General features: G+C 42.2%; 1 protein-coding gene across 1 annotated transcript; it reads left to right on the forward strand.

Annotated features, from left to right (window-relative positions):
* Positions 1 to 1,062: 1,062 nt before the first annotated feature.
* On the forward strand, positions 1,063 to 18,702 carry pdgfra (platelet-derived growth factor receptor, alpha polypeptide). The gene is given in 30 exon segments (XM_063891945.1): positions 1,063 to 1,267; positions 3,487 to 3,562; positions 3,652 to 3,942; positions 4,129 to 4,389; positions 4,781 to 4,920; positions 5,844 to 6,006; positions 6,411 to 6,603; positions 7,077 to 7,192; positions 7,272 to 7,384; positions 7,386 to 7,569; positions 7,654 to 7,920; positions 8,066 to 8,196; positions 8,301 to 8,469; positions 8,574 to 8,763; positions 8,888 to 9,003; positions 9,126 to 9,252; positions 9,379 to 9,575; positions 10,684 to 10,778; positions 11,150 to 11,282; positions 11,594 to 11,698; positions 12,303 to 12,413; positions 12,814 to 12,967; positions 13,656 to 13,807; positions 14,099 to 14,214; positions 14,746 to 14,868; positions 14,963 to 15,074; positions 15,165 to 15,264; positions 15,456 to 15,561; positions 16,193 to 16,428; positions 16,789 to 18,702. Coding segments are annotated over 29 exon segments (4,407 nt in total). The 5' UTR covers positions 1,063 to 1,267; positions 3,487 to 3,504; the 3' UTR covers positions 16,937 to 18,702.
* Positions 18,703 to 22,314: the final 3,612 nt, after the last annotated feature.

The following is a 22,314-nucleotide window of genomic DNA, read 5'->3' on the forward strand; positions in this document are numbered from 1 at the left end:
CTTCTTAACCGCCACTGGAATTAAACTGAATGCATCTTAAAGTTTTTTTTCCAGTAAAAGTGTTAAAAGAACCCTAAAAGTGCCAACCTCTAAAACGGTTGAAGGTAATGTCCTTCCGAAGTTGAGATCTTTTGTTTTGAGAACAAGGACACTGTTCTTTCGGCAACATGTGGAAGTAGGCTAATTGCGGCAAACGGCTGTATTGAGCTGGGGGGAAAAGAGGGGGAGATCATCGGCCCCGGGGCTGAGCTCCATGCAGAGGCACCGGTCTGATGCCTCTCGTCTGTGCCCAGAGATAGATGATTCATTGCGGTCCATTATTCTCCTGTTGCCGGTCAGGAGAGCCCCAAGGTGAGGGGGCTGGGTTAAAACCCCCAAAACTTGGTTGACAGGTGACACATGTGTGCCAGTAAACAGGACTCACCATTGTTTTCTGTTGAAAAAAAATGGTGAGTCCTTATAGTGTAATTTCTTTCATTGAAATGTAAAACAACAACTCTGCGTGTGCGTGTGCGTGTGTGTGTGTGTGTGTGTGTGTGTGTGTGTGTGTGTGTGTGTGTGTGTAAGAGAACGAGAGAGATGGTCTGATGTGCTTGTGATATGGTGGTGTTGGAGCGCCCTCTATGAGTTCATCGCTCCACTGTTCCAAGTTACACTGATGCACAACTGTGTCTTTTTGTTAGTATGCCATTCTGTAATAAATAATGTGTAACAAGTTCAGAATTGTATATTTTAATGCTTGTGAAAAAGGACTGCTACCATATATACAAACAAAACAATAATATCAGGAGAAAAAAAAAGTATTCGGATGGATAATAACAATCTCAACAGCACATCAGACCTCTGTCCTCCAAAAGTTCTCCAATATAAAAACTCCATGAAAATGCATTTCCTACCCTGTTTTCTCCGGGGACATTCGTCTGCATGTTACCCCTAAAAAGACTCTTACTTTGAAAAGGGGTCCAGCGCTCGAAGGGAGGAGAGGGGGGTGTCATTTCCTGAGAGGTATTTACTTTGAGCTAGATGATTACTTTTTTCGGAGGGAGGAGGGAGGACTGTAACATTGAATCAGTTACAGGTCGCTTAGCTGGAGAGCAGTTGTAAGGACGGTCGCGGATGCGGACAGAGGGTTGCACATATGCTCTCACAGCGCAGGATCTCTGAGGATTATAGCCGCTGCAAAGGACCCTTACTGCGCTTTTTGGAGCGGCCAATTCACTGTGGATATACTTACACGAAAGGAATATAAAGAGGGGATTACTAAAAGGTAATTGAAAGGCTGCTGGGATCCAAAAGATGATTAAACCACAATTCTACTCAGTCTTTTTTATTAAAAAAAAAAAGTTTAGGATGTTTATTTTAATAGAACATAGCGTTATGTATAAGAACTGGAATTATACGCTATATGTTTAATAGGAGTTTCACTGCAGTTTTAATTAGTTTATCAAATTATAACAATATGCACAGTTCTGGAAATGTTTTTGGAAAAGTTGTAGTCACTTGCACTGCTGTAATGGAAGTTGTATGCAACTTCTGCATAAGGCAACGCATTTTCTTTTAGATTAGATATCTGTTCCCCATGCACCATATGGTCTCACCCCTGGATCCCCGACTCTGCGGGATAAAAGCGCTCGGTTTCGGCCTCACAGTTGGAGGTGTCACCTCGGTATATGAAGGCACCATTGTTGGATGCTGCCTGGCATGCAATAGGAAACACATTGGGAAATGTTCATCACACTGTTTTCTCGTCTGGTCGTGGAATGTGAGGAATTAAAACAGAAAATCGGCCCTGGAGGCACTGGACTGAATCTGACTGAAGCTTCAGAGCTGCAGCTGAATGGATTCAAAAAGAGGAAAGAAGAACTTAGTGTTCGGAGCCACAACACATTCTTTATTGACCACCTACCCTGCTGTGTCACCAACGGTTTTTGCATAGGAATACTGCTTGTGGCCAAAAATCTAGACAAAAGAGAAATGAAAAAACCTTGTTCATGCTAAATGAACAATTGCCTTTTTGGACGGATGCTTCTTCTTTTTTTAAAGTCCATGGATTGAAATTAACCATCGTGAGTGAAGAGCAGAAAGTCGAGGCATGCCTTATCAGCTGTTGCTGAAATGTTTCCAGCCAAGCAAGACGATGCATTTGCTATCTGCCACATTTGTTGAGTGGTTTGTTGGGAAAGCGGAATAAAAGAAGGACATGCAAGCAGTCTGACTGCCACTCCAGGGTTATCTAGATTTACGCGCAGTGGCCGCAGGATCTTCGCCAAAGCAAACGCAAAATTCCTTTATTGACATTGTTTGAGACAAGGCGTGTTCACAAACACGTCAACACGCACTAGGCGTTTTGTCAGCTATTCCCACGCGGATGTGTACTTTTGTGCGAATTGTGTCCGCTAATTATGGAGTTAAAGAAACCCAGGTTGCATGATTTAGGCCGATTAGAACGAACCAGAGCGCAAAGCCACAGGAAGCTATCCAAGGGCCAAACGGTTTTTATTGTTTGGTGACATTGTCCATGGAAGATACAGAATATCCACAAAGGTCCCCTCAAAAGGAAAAGAGACAATCAGAAATATAAAGCTCACAAATGTCAAATAACTTCTTAAGCAGAGGTGGTCTGTTTAGGAATTGGAGAAGAACGGCTAATGTTTAGAATGATTGAATTTTTTTTGTGAGCCCTTCTCAAACTGTGGCCCCTGAATCGACATCAGACAGACCGACATAACGGAAAAGAGACACACAGGCAGACAGAGTAACCTAAAACTGAGAAGATCTCTAAAATGAGTTGATAAATCTGGACTAAACTTAAAAATGTCTTAAGTAAAATTAAACAATGAAAAAAAAGAAATTCAGGACTGCGTTTTAGGTTATAAAACAAAAACAGATTTCAGTCAAAGCAATGAAAAGTGTACATTTTCTTCAATGAGACGAGAAAAAAAAACTTGGATATAATGAGATTCAAAGTCTCAGTGCCCTCAAAAGCTGGACTGTGTCGCCCTCTAGCGGCAGTCCACATGTTCACCAGGAGGAGCGCAGCAGCCACAGCCGCCTCTCCTTTACAACCTATCCACCACCCGTCCACTAACGCATTGGAATTTACCGTCTTGTTATCTTCACCCTCATCATACGAAAAATAATTTATGTAGCCCTGTGATAAATTTAACAGTGTTACTTTTTCAGTTCTGAAATGAGGTGGGAGACCACAAGTTTCGCTGCCAAGTTCCACAAATCCCTCAATAAATCTCTGTGGGTTTATTATAGCAGGAGCATGATACCGGCAAGGGGTTAGTGTAACTGCACGGCTTGGCTTCCGGGGCATTAAAGAAGTCACTGAGCCAATGATTGTATTGATTAAATCATGATCTTGTATAATTATTTAGAATGTCGAGGCAGTGATCCCACTTCTTATCAGGAAAAAAACAAATAACCCCAAACATGTTTGCTTTACTTGTTGACTAAATAATTCGCTTTCTGTCCTTGCAGGCCAGTACATCCATAATCATGGATGGGGTAAAGGCCTCTGTCGTCTTTGGGGGTATGCTGGTGGTACTGGTTTCAGGTAAACATACAGTAGTAGCCCTATGCATAACAATGCTGTTTTTCACGTGTTTTGAACGTTTCTCTAATGTTTTCAAAACGATCTTTCAGTGACTTCCGGACTGTCGCCACCTACCATTGTATCCAACGAAGAAGAGTTCGTCCTGCAGCCCAGTTCCGTGTTCAACATAAGCTGTACCGGCAAAAGAAACGTCGGTTGGGCTGAACCCCTGCCGAAAAACACATTCGTTCACCCGGGATACTACACGGCGACCCTTTACATTTACAACGCAACTGTAGAAAACACTGGCTACTACATGTGCACCTATCAAACACAGGAGAGTGGCCTGGAGGGCGAACCGGAAGAAGACAATGAGGCTGGAATATATGTCTTCGTCCCAGGTGAATGACATTTTTTTTCTTCCCCTCTGGTGACAATTGTCATGGATTTACTGTGCTTGCCATGCACATCTAAAGTGATACACAGGGACAACTGCTGCCACAAGTAAAACTTAGTAATATGAAATTAAGTAGATCACCTTTGCGCCCTCATCTCATAACTCAGTGTAACTTCTGTTTCACATCCAGATGCTCAGGCTCCCTTCGTCCCAGAAACCTCTGAAAACTTGGTAGTCCCCATGGAGTCACATGGGGTCCCCATCTCCTGCCGTGTGTCAGACCCCAACTCCCACGTCACCCTGAGGAGTGTCCCCAGTGGAGAGGAGATGCCTGCCTACTATGACAACAAAATGGGTTTCTTTGCAGGCCTCATGCCTGGGCAGTACCAATGTGAAACCACAGTGAACGGCCACACTATCAGAAGTGTGATTTACACTGTGGAGACTGAGGGTAAGTCGGGACAAATGTATTGACCATAGAGTGCAGAAAAATGGAACATTTCACATGGTTTGACATTTTCTTAAACTCTTCTGATGTTTTTCATTAAGAATCACTTTAAATAATAGGATAATGATTAAAAAACTGCACAGCTGGAATCACTCTTCAATAGTGTTTACCATGAGAGCGCTCTATGATCTCACTCCATGAGTGCCATGACATTATGTCATTGTCACCGAGGGAGATGACTTAACACGTCTGTTTTAACTCTAAGTGTAAGTGAGTAATAAGGACCTACTGAGCCACCCCTCTGTGATAAATGAGCGCTTAGTAATCAGGTTGTCTCTATCTTTGGACCTGTGAGATGACAGTGCTGATATCTGCTCTCTGGTGGTTCCTCTAGCCCCTGCGGAGATGGACGATTTTGACGTGGAAGTCAAAGCCAGTGAGGAGACGGTGAGAGCAGGGCAGTCCTTTAACATCACGTGTTTTGCTCCCATTGGACTGGGCTTTCAGCAGCAGTGGCTCCATCCCAAAAAACAGGCAAGATGCAGCCCATTTCCTTTCTGTGTTTTTTTTAATGTTATTTCAATGTAGTCTCCAATATGGCTTCATCCATAATCAGCTTTAATTTACCAGCCTTCGTGTCCTTTTTCCTTCAACCCTTTGTCATATTTCCATGTAATTTCCTACCCAGCAGCACTGAGCCTTAAATTAGCGAATAATGGTTTTGGACCTAAACCTACTGCAATAGTGGCCAGTGAAATATAGCTCTGAGAATGGCCCTTAGTGGTTACAAAGTATGTGTTAGGAAGGCAGCAACTGAATGTTGTGTCTTCATTATGAGCACGTAGGCCAAAAGGCTTTTGCTGCAGTTAACCCAAATTATGCAAGATGCTGACGGGAAGTTCAGGACAAATGGCCTGAGGGGAGCAGGCAGTTGAAAAGAAGGAAAACCAGGATAGTAAATCCTTTGACCCCAGTAACCTAAATACTTGTAGGACAGATGTTTTCTGCACATGACAGCCAGCTAAACATTTACTGCTTTTGAAGTGTTAGCTTAAAGGATCTGAAATAGTTTCATGTGCTTTTTAGTTTTGTTTATATTTATATTCTCATTCTTAATCTATACAACACGTTGCCTGTTATTCTACGTGGGATTCCTCTGAGCTCTTTTCCAGAGATGGTTAGGGTAGGATTGCTGGAGTCTTGACTCCTGGTTTTGGTCTCAGTTGCAATTACAGACTTTTAAATGACCCTGTGATCCTGATTTATCTCCTGTGGCCTAGCAAGTGTTTTAACCATTAGTCTCCAGCTGCAGGACGTGTGCACCAGTTCTCCTACATTGTACCTGTTAACCGGAAGAACACTGAGAGATAAAACATTAAAATATCCTATAACTCAGATGTTTGTTTTTTTCCGGTGAGTAGGATCTCAAATCTATATTATTCTTCTGCTCTTAATAGGCTATGGGTGCAGTTCAGATAAAGGAAACCTCTCTTGACGGGGTCATCTACACCCTGAGGATCCCAAAAGCCACCTCTCAGGACAGCGGCTCCTACGAGTGCTCTATCACCCACGTAATCAGCGGCGAGGTCAAAGTGAGCAGTGTGGCTGTCACCGTCTTTGGTAAGTCTTTGTCTATTCAGGATACATTTGAATCTGTTTCAGGGAACTGTTGATGTGTGATCACACCACTGACTTACATCCACTTAATGTTATATCATCATCATTCAGATACTTTGTCTTGGCCTTACATATGTGCACATGGTGCTCTTTGTGCTGTGTTGATGTCATTTTCTAACACTCGACCGTAAAGATTCACCTCTGCTTTCAACATCAGCTACTATGTTTTATGGGATGGCTCCAGCAGATGTTTGTCAAGCAGCAGGCCTTCCATTTACCTTTCTGTCCTTCCACCTACATCTCAATCCTCAATCTGCTCTTTTTTTAGTCACTGAATCCCATTCTTTATACATTTTAATCCATGATCACTTGCTGGTTGTTAAATTATTTTCTGTTTGTCACTTCAGAAGAAAACTCCTTTGTGGCAGTGGATCACAGCGGGATCCTAACATCAGAATTTGTCAGCATCTTGGAAGAGACAGAGTATACCATCCTCATTGATGCCTACCCAGCCCCTAAAGTGCTTTGGCTGAAAGACGGCAAAGCCATGCAACAGACCTTCTACGTCTTCACCAAGACAAGCCACCTCGAAGGAAATCGGTGAGAATTAATGTTGGTGATTTATTAATAGATACATTTATGATGCTTTAAAGTTTCAGTTATGACAGCTGTTGATCAGTTTAAAAAGAGCTAATATGACAATTAAAAAAATACGTACTTTCTTTCCGAGAGATGGATTAGGAGATCCCACTGTCATGTCTGTCATTTATTATGAAGCTGGAGGCAGGCGACGGTTAGTTGAGCATAAAAACTGGAAACAGGGAAACTAATAGCTCTGTCTGAAGGACACATAACCTGTCTACCAGCAAAGCTCACCAGTCAACATGCTCATGTATGAAAATGAAAATTTCCCTCACCAATGTACCAGCGAATATTTTTACTAGGGGCAGTTACTTCCTGAAAGAATCTTTCAGTGCATAACCTCCTGTGAAAGTACAGTGCCACTTGAACTTTCTAATCAAAAAATAATAATTATCAAGTTTAACATTTGTTGCTAATTTTTTTTCTTACAGGTATCAAAGCATTCTGACATTGCGGCAGCCTATGGTGAAAGACAACGGGAATTATACCATCACAGCTATCAGTGGCTCCCGCACAGCTCACTTCTCCTTTATCCTGAAAGTAAAAGGTAAGATAGATAAATACATACATAGATAGATTTATGATCTATGACTGAGTGCTTTACATGATTCTTTACTTTCCTTCAGCTCCCACTGCAATGATGTTCCCACCATCCTCAGCCCCTGTGCTGCTGCCCAATGTGGAGGAGAAGGTGGTGCCCCTCCACACTCCTTTCACCTTGACCTGTCGGGGAGAGGCGAAAACTAGCCTGGGAGACACCACTGGATGTGCACGAGCAAACACAGGAGGACAACAGTGGCCTGTTTGTCACCACCATCACTGTGGACAACGCCAGTGCAATGCACACCGGTTACTACATCTGCTTCTACAGCAGAAATACCACTGACGACAGAGACGACAGCAACATCTACATCTATGTGCCAGGTACGCAGCAAATTTTAGCATGGGTGTTTTTATAATTTGACTTTATAATTTGGTTTATTAACTTTTTTTCTTACTCCAAAACAGATCCAGACAATCCCTTTGTGCCGTCCTTGGTGCCTTTTGGCAACCATGTGCTGTCTGACCAAGAGGAGATGGAGATTCAATGTCGGGTGTCTGATCCCAGTTTCAACGTGACCCTTGTTAACGTTGACACCCAGCAGCCTGTGCCCAGCTTTTATGACAGCAAGAGGGGCGCTTTGGGAGTATTCACTGCTGGAACCTACGTCTGTAAGGCTGTGGTAAATGGAGAGGAACACTACAGCGAGGAATACATCGTCCACGGCTGGCAAGGTGTGTGTGCAACTTTGTAACTTTGCAAGGACATGTGTGTCAAGTCACAAATCAAATCCGACCTACCTTTGAAATTCTGCTCTGTGTTTTCTCCAGTGGATCTGTGCCCTCACACATTTTGTCCCGGCCTTTTGTTGTATCTCAGGTGGCGCTGCGCTGCATGTTGAGCTGACAGCCAAACGCACTGCTCTGCTCGTGGGAGAAACCATCACAGTCAACTGTCTGGCTCGGGGATCTGAGATCCTCGAAGACCACTGGAAATACCCAGGAAAACTGGTGAGAGCACAGGTCATCCTATGCAGCGCCAAAGAAGTGACTCGTGTCCCAAAAGGCCTATTCAAAAAACTCAAAGCTGCTGATTTTCCTTATCGTTTTAACAGGCTAATCGTGCTATCAAAACAGTTCATGAGAATAAGAGGAATCAGGAGATCCTTTACACCCTGACAATCCCACAGGCCTCAACCAAGGACAACGGCATCTACTCCTGCTCAATCACTGATATCATCAGTAATGACAGCCAGACAAAGGAACTAGCCATTCGAGTTTTTGGTATGAAATCTTTATTATGTTTACTTGGCATTATCTCATAAATGTGTCTTTTTCCTGTCGTGATGAACTATTACTGATTGTTGGCCTCTCCTATTGTCTAACAGCAAGTAGGTTTTTGTCCGTCTCACCGGAGTTCGGGGAATATGAATCAGCAGAGCTGGATGAGGTTCGGGAGTTCAGGGCTGAAATCAGCGCTTTCCCCAATGCTCACGTCACCTGGCTCAAAGACGGCATCCCACTCAGCGACTTGACAGCGGAGATCACCACCAGCCTCCGGCAGCTCAGCGAGACCAGGTGAGTCTAATGACAAGCTAAACAGTCCCATACATTAACCAGGCCTTTCATTAGGCTTTAGTGCGATAGTGAACTTATATTACTGTGTGTTTATTGCAGTTTCGTTTGTTGTTGTTCTGTTTAGCTACATGAGTGTTCTTACCCTGATCCGGGCCAAAGAGGAAGACAGCGGGAACTACACCATCCGAGTCGAAAATGGAGAACATATTCGTGATGTCGGGTTAAACCTGGAGGTCAAAGGTAAGAGCGAGGAATGCCCCAAACCCTTCATTACCTTTATGTTCTTAGGTACTAGTCTCACAACCTTTTGGCCCAGTTACAGTTTGTCTTTTCCTCACACACTCTGTCGGACTATGTTTCAGTTCCCGCAGTTATTGTGGACCTGATGGACATCCACCATGGCTCAGCCAAAGGCCAGGCTGTGGTGTGCATAACCAGAGGGCTGCCCACTCCTGTGGTGGAGTGGTTCGTCTGCAAGAACATCAAACAGTAAGTCTTCTTTAGTGCAACAAAGTTCTGCTCGACAGACAACAGAAATAACTTTTGAAACCACATACATGAAGTCATTCGGCCTCTAAATTAATCATATATCTGTGTGCTTATTTTCACATTAAGCTGTGCCAATGACACGTCTTCCTGGGTGCCCCTCCCCACCAACTCCACGGAGATCACAATGGACTCGCACTTCGATGAGGAAAGAAACCTGGAGAGTCAAGTGATGTTTGGTCATCTGGAAAGCACGCTGGCGGTGCGCTGCCTGGCCAGGAACGAAATGGCTGTCGTCAGCAGGGAGGTCAAACTGGTGTCTAATGGTAATAATACCTTTTAATTTTACCACCCCTTTCATGGCAGTCACAGTCATAACATACCTCACATTACACAAGTTCACCAATACAACACACAATGCGTGAAAAAGGACAACTACTAAAAATGTCAATGAAATGAGCAATACAGCAGTAAAAGTGAGTAAGCTTTAGTTTAAAAAAATAGTATATATAATGGAGGAAGTTCCAAGGTGTTTGTGCAGCTTTAGAGAGAGGCCCTGGGACCCATTGCTTTATGGCTGGTTGTTGTAAGAACACAAACACTCGTGCATGTGTGTTTCCCCTTTCCACTCAAATCAGCTTTTAAATTAACATCAGAGGTTGTTGTTTCCACCTTGTTTCCTCTGATGTTCCTTCCAATCCCAACACTCACAGTGCGACAGGCTTGTGAGTGCCTGTGTTCAGGGCTGGGTTAGGGCTGTCAGTGTTACAGCAGCTGTCACACGATGGGTTTGTGGTGAGACAGCTGACAGGGGGCTGCGCTTTAACCGTGTGGATGGGGCTTTTTTTGTGACAGCTAACTCGGGGAAGCAAGTGATCATTTGGGCATTTGGTCCTGCCAGATGAGCTTTACACCCCCGCACTCACCTCCCACCCCTACGCCTGCTCCTTCTCAAGTGCCTGCACACCGCCCCCACACCCTCACCTTCCCTGTTTGCATACCTTTTGGTCAGGGTAAAAAGACGCCCGATTGATCTATTAGTTTTGTAGGCCTGACAGAAGGCCTTTATCATGCAACAAGTAGAACAAAAAAAGGTTAAAAAAATTCCACGATAACTATGCTTTCCCATAGTATTTCCACAATAAATAACATTAATGTGGATATAATGACTGAGTGGTTAAAGGCAAGTTATTCAATAGTCTGGTTAATAAAAAAAATGGTTTCACTTTACTGTAGTGCAGCATTAAAACTAGGAAAAGACACTTATGCAACATGACAATAACAAACAACTAAGCAGCTCTGATCTCATATCACACATATCGATATAATTGATTGCAAGCATTTCATTTTGTCATTACACCGGACACATGTTACATCCATGTTCAATGTGATCTCCATCTAACATGTGTGCCCGCTGGCTCTCCTCCCGAACAGGCCCTCACCCAGAGCTGACTGTAGCTGCTGCTGTGCTGGTGCTCCTGGTCATTGTCATCATCTCACTCATTGTCTTGGTTATTATCTGTAAACAGGTACTGTTACCACCATTCTGCATTCATTCTCACATATTCACTCTCACATCTATGCTTCTACTCTCCCGCATGTTTATATATTTTGGGAGCTTTGCAAAATCAAGCCTTTGTTTGCTGATTTCATATTCATAAATACAGAATCTTAAAATAAATGATGAGTGTGGTTTATGACAACTAGCAATGTTTAGGAACTATCCACCAAATAACAAAAAGTATCTTATTTATTAGTAGAGCTAAGAAATTAAACAACATTTGGAGGCAGAGTTTGCAAGGCTATGAAAAATTGCTGAAAATAGAAACATTTCCCAAATATACAAATGTAGCGCATCAACAGTTTTAACCTGACCGGTTTTCTGTGTTTCTGCTTACAGAAACCACGGTACGAGATCCGCTGGAGGGTCATAGAGTCTGTTAGCCCAGACGGCCATGAGTACATCTATGTGGATCCCATGCAGCTTCCCTACGACTCCAGATGGGAATTCCCCCGTGACCGACTCGTGCTCGGTAAGCTGACTGTTATTTACAATGTGCTAAAAGCGGTGTCCTTGTCTCAGTGGCTCTGTGGCCACCATGCAGGGATGTTCTGGTCAGAGTGCCTCACTGTGTCTTTGAAGTGAGGCTGCCATGTGCTTATCTCACTCGGGCAGAAGGGGTTTGCTGGCTGGGGTTTGGTTTGACTCTGTGATCAAGGGGACATTCAGCCACTGAAAAAGTCACAAGAGGAGACAGCAGAGGCTTCTGAAGTGCTTGTGGGTGTTTGTGCAGGATATTTTGTTTTGCGTTATTATTAATCGTTTATGTTGTGTTTTCCTTAGGTCGTATCCTGGGCTCTGGAGCCTTTGGGAAGGTGGTAGAGGGCACTGCTTATGGACTCAGCCGCTCACAACCTGTCATGAAGGTGGCAGCAAAAATGCTGAAACGTGAGTTTAACAGATTGCAATTTGATTACAGAACGTTTAAGCTATGATGCTTCCAGTCATCTGATATGAAACAAGTGAAGCTCATTAGTTATAGTTTGGGCAATTGTTCCTTCTGCAACATAAATCTACTATACATGAAAATGTAAGGCATACCTCAATCCTCACTTTTCTTTTTGTTCAAGTATATTGCAAACATGAATTTCTAATAGTCAATTTGGCAATTTTTTTATGACGTCTAATTGCCAAACAAGGGGGTGGACAGGTTAGAGTGCATGTAACTCATATACAAAATGAATGATCTTATTAAACACTGCAATAATAAACACCATCAGTGGCACAAACTATGAGGCTTGCTAACATTTAATACCAAAATGTAGCTGAAAGTGTAGCAACCCCACCCCTTACAGCTGGTTTTACCATCTGTTGCACAGCTCTGTACCTGTTGGGGCAACAGTAGAGATGGGAAAAATTATAGAAAGAAAGTGCACAATAATAAAGCATTTATTTACCCCAAGATCAAGATAACGATAGAAGTCTTGGATGTGGTTTGTTTGACGGTCTGATTTTGTGCGGGGATAGTCACGGTTACTGTGCTTTCTTTCAGCCACGGCCCGCTCCAGTGAGAAACAGGCCCTGATGTCTGAACTGAAGATCATGACTCATCTCGGACCACATCTCAACATTGTTAACCTCCTGGGAGCATGCACCAAGTCAGGTGAATAATACACACCCACGTTGGAAATATAAAGACACGCACACATTCTCCTTCAGAGGCAAACACATGCTGTATAATAGCTGTCAGGTTAACCATTGTTGCCTTTCCCTTGCAATTCAATCACCGCTTTAAATAAAAAAAACACCCACATGCTGCCAAAACCTGCATTCACACACACTCAGTTATACAGATTTGGCATTTGTACACATTTACTGCTCTAACAGCCAAAAAGATTGACAGCCTTGTCTCCTCTCTTGGTGGGTGTGGTATTTTAATAGGCTTTTTATGGGAAAGTGGAGGCTTGCCCTCTTGACTGTGCTTTTAGCATTTATGAGCCTCTGATAAGATTAGCCTGCAGACTGACGCCGATGCACAACTTTATCTGCTGTGTTGTTCCCAGGCCCTATCTACATTATCACTGAATACTGCTTCTACGGGGACCTGGTCAACCATCTGCACAAGAACAGAGAGAATTTCCTCAGCCTGAACCCAGAGAAAACTAAAAAAGAGCTGGATATCTTTGGAATCAACCCCACAGATGAGAGCAGCAGGAGGTAACCAATATACTTTTCAAAATGTGCATGCTTGCAGAACATGCACTATTTATTTCTGAAATAATCCTTGTGATTCAGGCACTTATTGTGTTTTGAAAATATGAAATAATGGACACACAAATTACACTTTTTACATCAATTCAATCCCCCTTAGCCACTCCCAAATATTACAGCCATCGTCACAATTTGCACAGTCGTCTCACACACACTAATTTTTTCCCCTGCCCCTTAATCCGTAACTCTATCGCCATTCTCTCCATGGTTGAGGATTGTCTGGCGTCTTCACCTAATCAAATCACAATCTGAAGTGGTCTCAGCTTTCAACCTAATTTCATTGTAATGGAGGTACCTGTTAATTCTGTTCGCTCAGACGTTCATGGTGAAACAGCAAACCCTCTATTTCCCTCCGAGGCTCATCTGCGTTGATGGATGACTCAGAGTGACCACACCTCGAATTAACCATAACATGATTTAATCGCGGCTACCATGTTAGGCCAACCACATCTTCCTCTAACCCCAGCCAGAGGGATGGAGAGGATTTAAGGGCACACACACACATTGACAAACACACAATAGGGGGCTGAAAAAACATAACGTTTTACCACCATTGTGTTTTATGTGGTTCATATACCCACAGCATGTCCTCGCCTCATCACTAACAGCATTTGTGTCTCTTGTCTTTGCACAGCTATGTGATTCTGTCCTTTGAGAGCAAAGGAGACTACATGGATATGAAGCAGAGTGACAACACTCAGTATGTTCCCATGCTGGAGATGAACAATGCCTCCAAGTACTCAGACATCCAGAGATCTGATTATGACCACCCCCCTTCTCAGAAAGGTACGCACACACAATTCCTCCCTGTCTTCCTTTTCACTCTCTCTACTCTGTGTACTCACTTGACTTTAGTGCTGTGTTTGAGTCTGTGTTGGTTAAGGGGTACTCCCTTGTCAGGATTTAGGACTGGTACAACCCTGTAATTATATGGAGAGGATAATTGTAGCACACACATAATAATGCCTGGTTTCTCCCTGCCATTAGTAAAACCAGTGTTTGAGCAGCCAGTACTATATTTACAATACATGATGAACATATACTCATGGTGTTTTCTGTGTGTGTCTTCTGAACCAGAGGGCGAGATGGATGACCTTCTATCAGAGGACATGAACGAGGGCCTCACCACTACCGATCTGCTCAGTTTTACCTACCAGGTGGCCAAAGGCATGGAGTTCCTGGCTTCCAAAAATGTACGTTTTGTCCACGGACAGGCCATTTTAGAAAGAAAATGCAGTTTTTATATTCTCTACATAGTTCTGGTTTGCAAACCTCACATGTCCTGCAGCCTCACATGCCCCTGCCTCCCACTGGTTGTGGATTTTGTGTCCTAAAATGTGACAGCCGTGCCGGCCAAAAGGGGGACGTAGACAATCAGCAGTTGTATGATAAGCAGTCTCGTGAAGGCTGCTGAGCCCACTCAGGAGAGAGGCCAGGGGCTGAATATAGTAGCAGCACAGCCAGGGCTAGAATTACCGGGCAGCCAGAAGCTAGTCATTCAGCTTCATAGTTATTATCCCTAAATATCCAGTGGTCACAGCCATCCCTCCTACTGGCATGTTTACACAAAGACCATGCTTTATAAAGAAATATGAAACAGTATTAAAAATGAACTCGGACAAATTCAAACCCACATAGAAATAGACGCAGAGCCTTGGGAGAGAAATGTGTTTGGTGTGTTCAATGAGCTGCTCCTCACCTTTCCTTACTCTCTCTTTTTGCAGTGTGTGCATCGGGATCTCGCTGCCAGGAATGTCCTCCTCTCTCAGGGCAAGATAGTGAAGATCTGTGACTTTGGACTGGCCCGAGACATCATGCATGACAACAACTATGTCTCCAAAGGGAGTGTAAGTCTCTGTTCATACATTAATATCACTTTTAAGATTTTTCCGTCATGGTTTAGCCAATGTAATTGAACATTTCCTCTCCATCATCACACAGACTTTCCTACCAGTGAAGTGGATGGCGCCAGAGAGTATTTTTGACAACATGTACACCAGTCTCAGTGATGTTTGGTCATATGGCATCCTGCTCTGGGAGATATTCTCCTTAGGTGAGCCCCCTGCAAACGTCTATTAAATGAAACAAGTCCTTGAGACTTACGTTGGATAGTAAATTGATGAGAATCTGTTTTGGTCTGAAGGTGGCACCCCATACCCAGGGATGGTTGTGGATTCAAGCTTCTACAACAAGATCAAGAGTGGATTCAGGATGTCCAAACCGGAGCACTCCCCTGATGACGTGTAAGCTATAATTCTCACGATGACTGTACTGTTGCTGTGCATGACATAAAGCTTCCCTGACATCCTGACAGATGAGGAATGCGTGATAAACACTGGCTGACATGAGTCGTGGCAAAATTACAAGGTGAAGGACAGGTCGTTCTGTTCTGTTCTCTACGCTAACATTGCCTGTTTTTTACTTTTCTTTTTAGGTATGAGATGATGATGAAGTGCTGGAACAGTGAGCCGGAGAAGAGGCCGACTTTCCTGGGTCTGAGTGAAACTGTATCCACTTTGCTGCCCTCCAGCTACAAGAGGGTGAGTCTCATTGACCTCTCACATCGCAACACCTGATTTCTAGTTAACCCCCTCTCCTTCCTGACCCCACTAATACATATTATTTTTCAAACATCCTCATGCTTTTGTTTTCATTCACATTGCAGAGCAGTAAGTGCAGGTTAAAAATAATTCAAATACACTCTTTAAGTACCAGGTTGGTCCTTTAAAAATACCTACCACTTCCCCTGAGAGTGCATTAGGAGTGTGTCTTTGGGCTCTGTGTTTTTCTGTAAAACACCAACCTACGAGTGATTAGAGTACAAATGTAGCAGCTGGATGTGAAAGTGTCTGCCGTAACTACGGGGTAAAGACGCAGCTCCAGTTCTCTCCTCCACCACCCAACCTCAATTTCCCCCCTAAACTGCACACCACACATGAAAACAGCTTCACTTCTGCCTCCACAGAGTTCTTAAACATTTGGGAGGCAGAGGGAGGAAGTGACTCTTGCTCTAGCAACTGGGGGATAAATAGGATGTGTGATTTTGACTTTTAATGCACCACCCAGCTGCCAACACAACCAGTGATCACAATAATACAACAAAGACATTGTGCTTCATCTAAAATGTGCATTACATTTAAGCATTTAATAATGATCTGTCTTTATTTGCAGCATTATGAGAAGGTGAACCATGAGTTCCTGAAGAGCGATCACCCCGCTGTGACTCGGGTTTGCGTGGAAAACGACGACGCCTACATCGGCATCACCTACAAGAACCAGGGCAAGCTGAAGGACAGGGAAAGCGGCTTCGACGAGCAGCGCCTGAGCTCTGACAGCGGCTACATCATCCCCCTGCCGGACCTGGACCCAATATCTGACGATGAATATGGAAAGAGGAACAGACACGGGTAAATGGAATAAAGAATGTACCTCCAATACTCTATGTTTTTCTATAGCAGAGGGTTTTTTAAAGTGGGAGGCTGAGCTGCAAATTGTTTCAGGGAAGGCTCTGTGAATTGAAGTGAATTAAAAGTGGAATTCAAAAGAAGATTACATAGAATAAACTTAATTTGTGTCATTTGGTTTAACATTCACTTCAGGAATACAGTGTTTTGGGGGAGGGGTTGAGCAAACCTAAACAAGTAAACTAAGAGGAGAGGTTGGACTTTTTTTAAGCTTTGTCTGAGGGGAGGTCCACAGTCTTTAGATTTTGCCAACCCATACTCACCACAGAAGATGCTGACCTGAGTCTTTCGTGTCTCCTTCAGCTCCCAGACATCCGATGAGAGCGCCATTGAGACGGGATCCAGCAGCTCTACTTATGCTAAGCGCGAGGGTGAGACTCTTGAGGACATCACGCTGCTGGACGAGATGTGTCTGGACTGTAGTGACCTTGGGGAGGACAGCTTCCTGTGACAACTATCCAGCCTGTGGAGTAGAAGCAGCAAATAAATGGGGGTGTAGGGACACAGGAAACTAGAGAAACACTTGTAAATCAACCAAAGACTCTGGCTGTTGACCCTCTATCCTCACCATTCCTTCTCCCTGACTGCCCGTTCAGAGGACAGAACAAAACCACTTCACTGTTTGGATGAGTCTGTGGTGACAGAACGGTACGCGCTTTACTTCTCCCTGGACACTGCCCCTCGTTGGGCTGGAGGAGTGAGTGAGCATTAACGAGAACATGACATCAAGGACTCAAAAGAACCACCGAGCCTGTGTGTTGGACATATCTAGATAAAAAAAGTTGAAAAGATTGTGTTTTTAATTAGCAGACCTTGATTCTCGGGCATTCTCTTAACAGCAATATAAGCAAGAAGGGACGATTTCAACAAATTGGACAGCAACTCTAAATGAACACCACAGGATATTGTTCATTATGATATATTTAACCACTACTGATGCACTAAAATAAATGAGTCCAATACTAGCAACAGCATTGGCAGGTAAACTGACTCCACAATCACTCACTACAACATAAGCACCTGATGCTGGCACGATCAGTAGCAAGACTCAGATTTGAAAGCACAAAATCTGGACTTTGTTTTTTTTCTACATGACTATATACTTTTTCAATATGTGCGGTAATTCAAATTTATTTTTGTACCTCATCATTATGTAAACATGTATTATTTGTGAATAACGAGTAGATTTTGACCATAACTGTTTGAATGGTTATCAGGATAGAGCTTTTGAGTACATGCATCTTTGTGGTGTCTCATCTTTTGCCCAAATACAACATTATGTTCTCAAATAATGATCATCATCCCTGATAAGGGCTTCAGTCATATGTGTCATATTGGCTTTGAAAAACAAAACGAAGTGTGATTGTATTGTAAATAGATCGAGAGTTGTTTTATAAGAGAGACTTATTGGGAAAACAGTATTTTATATAAGCACATATTAAGCGCCTGCACCCAAAGTCAGCCCTGCGGCGCCAATGATTTTGATGAATCCGTTAAAACAAAGGGAATATAACTCTTAACAAAAGGAAAAACTATGGAAACATTTGCTAAAATATCATCATATAGTCTGAAAATATTTGTGGATTAAGAATATTCATATGTTTTGAAGTATGATATGGAAAGTAATCAATTTAAAGTTCAAGCAATCAAAGAGAAACCCAGTTCATCATGTCCGTAAACACGGCAAAACATATATATATATCTCCGATAGCTTCACTAGTGGCTGTGTCCTCCTGTCTCATATTTTATCTAATGTCCTGACGTCTATTAGCAGGTTCTAGTTATAATAAGACACTACATGGACTAGAGATTTATGTCGATCTGATGTTATACATCAGCTATGTGTAGCCTCTGTGTAATCCTCTGTATCCTCCAGCTACTGTACCAGCTGTGCCACTGCCTTTGCCTCTTCCTGTTGACTGTGATATAATCTGCAATCATTTGTTGCACTTTTTGCTTTTTCCATATTGTTTTGGATGTTGCAGTTAAATAAAAACAAGAAAAAAGTTCTTCAGAAAGGCCTTGCTTTGGCTGTAGATGTGTAGAGCTGTGTGGATGTGAATGTTTGTGCAGCAGGTGAGTGATTTGTTGTTGACGGTACAGTATCTGTAACTATAGGTAATCACACCCAATATGTCGATTTAATACTGTATTTCATTATGTTACACCATGTACATTCAGATGATTTATATTTCAATAAATGATTTATAATGTAAAGACTTGTCATTGCTCACTGTGTTTTGTAAAGTATCACACAACCAAATGGAAAAAACATCAGTTGCAGAATAAGGATTTATGAGGCGCTTGTCTACCGGATGACAGGAAACTACCAAATAAATAACTTTATTGTTCAATTTTGTCAACAATGATATTACATGCAATAGAATATTCAGCACTCCGGGACAAACATAATGACACTCCCCCATATATTTGGCAACATAACATATTGGTAAACAACATCAGTATGAATAATACAAGACTGGAAAAAGAAATGTGTTTTATATTGTATTCTCATATACACACACACACACACACACACACACACACACACACACACACACACACACACACACACACACACACACACACACACACACACACTCACAGTACAACAATGTATTATCAAAGCATAGATATTATGCCGCAACATACATATTATTATGTCTTTACTCCAAAACTTACACCGATTTTACTGTTCTTGCTCGTCAAGGTGGAGTTTGTTTTTAATTATTTAATTTGGAGTCGGTTGATTCAGTCTGGTGGTTCTCACTTCCAAAGGATTGTGGGATAAAGAATTGGGACAAGGAAATATAAAACTTATTGGTCTCAGAAGATATATCTTTAATGAAACCGTCGAAAGGTTTCTTAATCAAACTGCTTTTTTTATTTGAGGTACAGTAAGTACAGTACTTTTGTAAAAGTAGTACTTACTTTTTATGCATTCAACTACAAACATATTGTGTGCTTAATATACAATAACAACAATAATACTTTATAATAATATGCAATTAGAAACATATATATAAACCTTCTTTGACTCAAGAGAGAGCTGTCCCATGATCACGTATGCAATAAGAAAGCCATCCTTCAGAGGGCCATGATCTCACTACCACTGCTTTGGCAACACAGTGCAAACAATTTTCAAGTCATAAAAATTAGCTGCACTTTTTTTTACAGTGTCGCTGCTTTGTAATGGTTTGTGTTCAGGTTCCAGATTTACTAAACCTTCCAAACGTATTTGCTCACAACAGAGTGACTAGTCGTTACCATCCCTGTCCACTAGAGGGAGATAGCGTCTAGATAATGCTCAGTGCCTTGAGGGTGGGAGATGAACTGAGAGAAGAGGAAGGGTCACCATGCTGAAAATAATCTGAGCCTGCAGACGTGTGTGTATTTCAATACTAGCCTCAACCCCGACCATCACCTTAAGGTGTGTGTTTTGAGGAAAGAACAGTTTTATGATCGATCAGGCCAGAGCTGCATACACCTGCAATTCATTTGAAACCATCGCATGAAGCCAACTATACAACATGCTGTTTAACTGCGACTTTTACTGGAATCCTGAGGCATTACAGTTCATCATCTTAACTATACACATTTAAACATGCATGTTTATTATTTTTTAACATGCAGGTTTGCTTGACTCAGAAATTAAACAGCTTGAGTTTGGATTTGGATTTTTTTGTGATTCCTTTATGATCGCTTATGTTTGCACCTGGGCCAATAAATGAAACCCCTCACATCGGGGGTTCAGTGAAATACATCAGAATCTGTCAAAGTGAAATGTGAACTGCATTCTTTCAGCGCGGGCTTGCAAATGGAACAAATAGTTAATAAGAGAAAAACCTGCATTACATCCAAATATGTCACACTGATTAAGTGTTATTCCTACTTGGAACATAATAACTGAACCCAGAACGGTCCCATAGGAAGCTTTGTTGTTGAGAAAAATGAAGCCCCCTGTGGTGTACGGGGTGAATAAGATATCCCCTTATAATGCTGACAAATGTGCCATTTGAACTTTGCTCAAGTTGTGACATGCATGTAAAGTGTCTGAGTTAATATTATGCAGTAAAGTAACTGTAGGTTTGGCAGAACGGTTGGGTTTATGGAAATGTATTCCAGAGAAACATATCTGATGAGAGTCTATTCACAAATGCAAAGCTTCAATTCACATAAAGTAAAAGGGAACTCTTTTAGGCTTTGGAACGAAATATGAAAATAGAGATTTAGATAATATTAATATCAGCACTTGTAAGAAATAAACTAAATTAACAGTTAAGCTGAAGGGAGTGTCATTAGTATTACCTGATGAAAACATGGCAATCCGATAGTTGTTTCACTTAAAACCATACTTGATGATGAGATATGAGGAGATATTTAAGGAAAACACACGTGGTCACAGAGCTTTTAAAAGTAATTCTCTGGGGAACATTTCATGGCTATTCAGACTAACACATACACACACACACACACTCACACACACACACACACACACACACACACACACACACACACACACACACACACACACACACACACACACACACACACACACACACACACACACACACACACACAGAGATTTTAGTTAAGCAAGTCAAATCAACCTAACAACCTAACCTAACAAATGTGCTAATGTGAAAAGATAACAATTTTGCTGAAGGGAGAGGAGTGACACAAAGCCACACATTATTGATTGTCAACACTTGTTTATTTATAAAGTTGTGTGCTTTCACACAGTTGGCTTCATATCTCAGGCTAATCTACCAAGTCGCTGAGGACAGTTAGAGCCCTGCAGGGTTTTTGGTCTTAGTCAAAATGTGTTGAAGATGGTGCACTTAAACAAACCTGGTGTAAAAAAAACTCCTTTTGGGGCTGGTTATCACACAGAAATATGTAACACATCATATGATTGGATTCTTGTTGACCCTAGCTGCCTTTCAATAAGAAGAACTGATTTTTTTGATTTGCTAAGGGAAGGTTGAATAGCAAAAATATTCCAGAAACAGAGCACAAACGGTGCATCTACTTAAACTGAACTGACACTAGACTGGATTTGGCAAATAAAGATCTCTTTCAACAATATGGAATATAGACTAAGGCTGTGCCACATCATAAATCATGAGAGCGATTGATGGAAATATGATTGCATCATGTTTTACTTTGCAAGAGTGAGAGGGAATCTGATTTTGATATATTGGACTGCAGGAGTGAGTGTTAGACAATTAGATTAACGATCTGTTTGGTTTGTTTGATATGTAACATCAGTCTCCCTTGTGAAACTCGACGCCTTGTTGCTGTCTGTGTGGTCTCCATTCTCCGCTCCTCTGGGAGAGTAGAGGTCCAGGAGCGGTCCAGAGTTTAGACTGATCTGCTGTAAAATAAATTTGTCTCTTGGCCGCCACGTGTCCTCCAGGCCGGTGTCCCATTTCAAGATCTTTCTCTGAGGCCCCAGCATGTGCTTCCCAGGCTTTTTGTTTAACATGGCATCATATCCAGATTAGAACACCATCTCTATAAGAGATACTGTCATGATTTGTCACATGAAGATGGGACAATAAACAGCATTTAGATTAAATAATCAGTCCTTTTAGCCTAACTTTAAAAAACACATACATATGCGGTGTAGGAATACCTAAAATCTCATCTCTATATTTGTTTCCAATTTATGGATGTAATCACATAGGCCTTGTTGTTGGAAACTTGCTGCAAGCCAGGAAAACATGCTAACTCATGACTGTGAAACTTTGCTTATAGGAATCATATGAGACCGCTGGAGGCTGCGACAGTACAGGACTCCAAACACTTTTAAGACTTCCTTTTGTA

This window comes from Eleginops maclovinus, chromosome 9 (genome assembly GCF_036324505.1).
Source record: "Eleginops maclovinus isolate JMC-PN-2008 ecotype Puerto Natales chromosome 9, JC_Emac_rtc_rv5, whole genome shotgun sequence".
Lineage (NCBI taxonomy): Eukaryota > Metazoa > Chordata > Actinopteri > Perciformes > Eleginopidae > Eleginops > Eleginops maclovinus.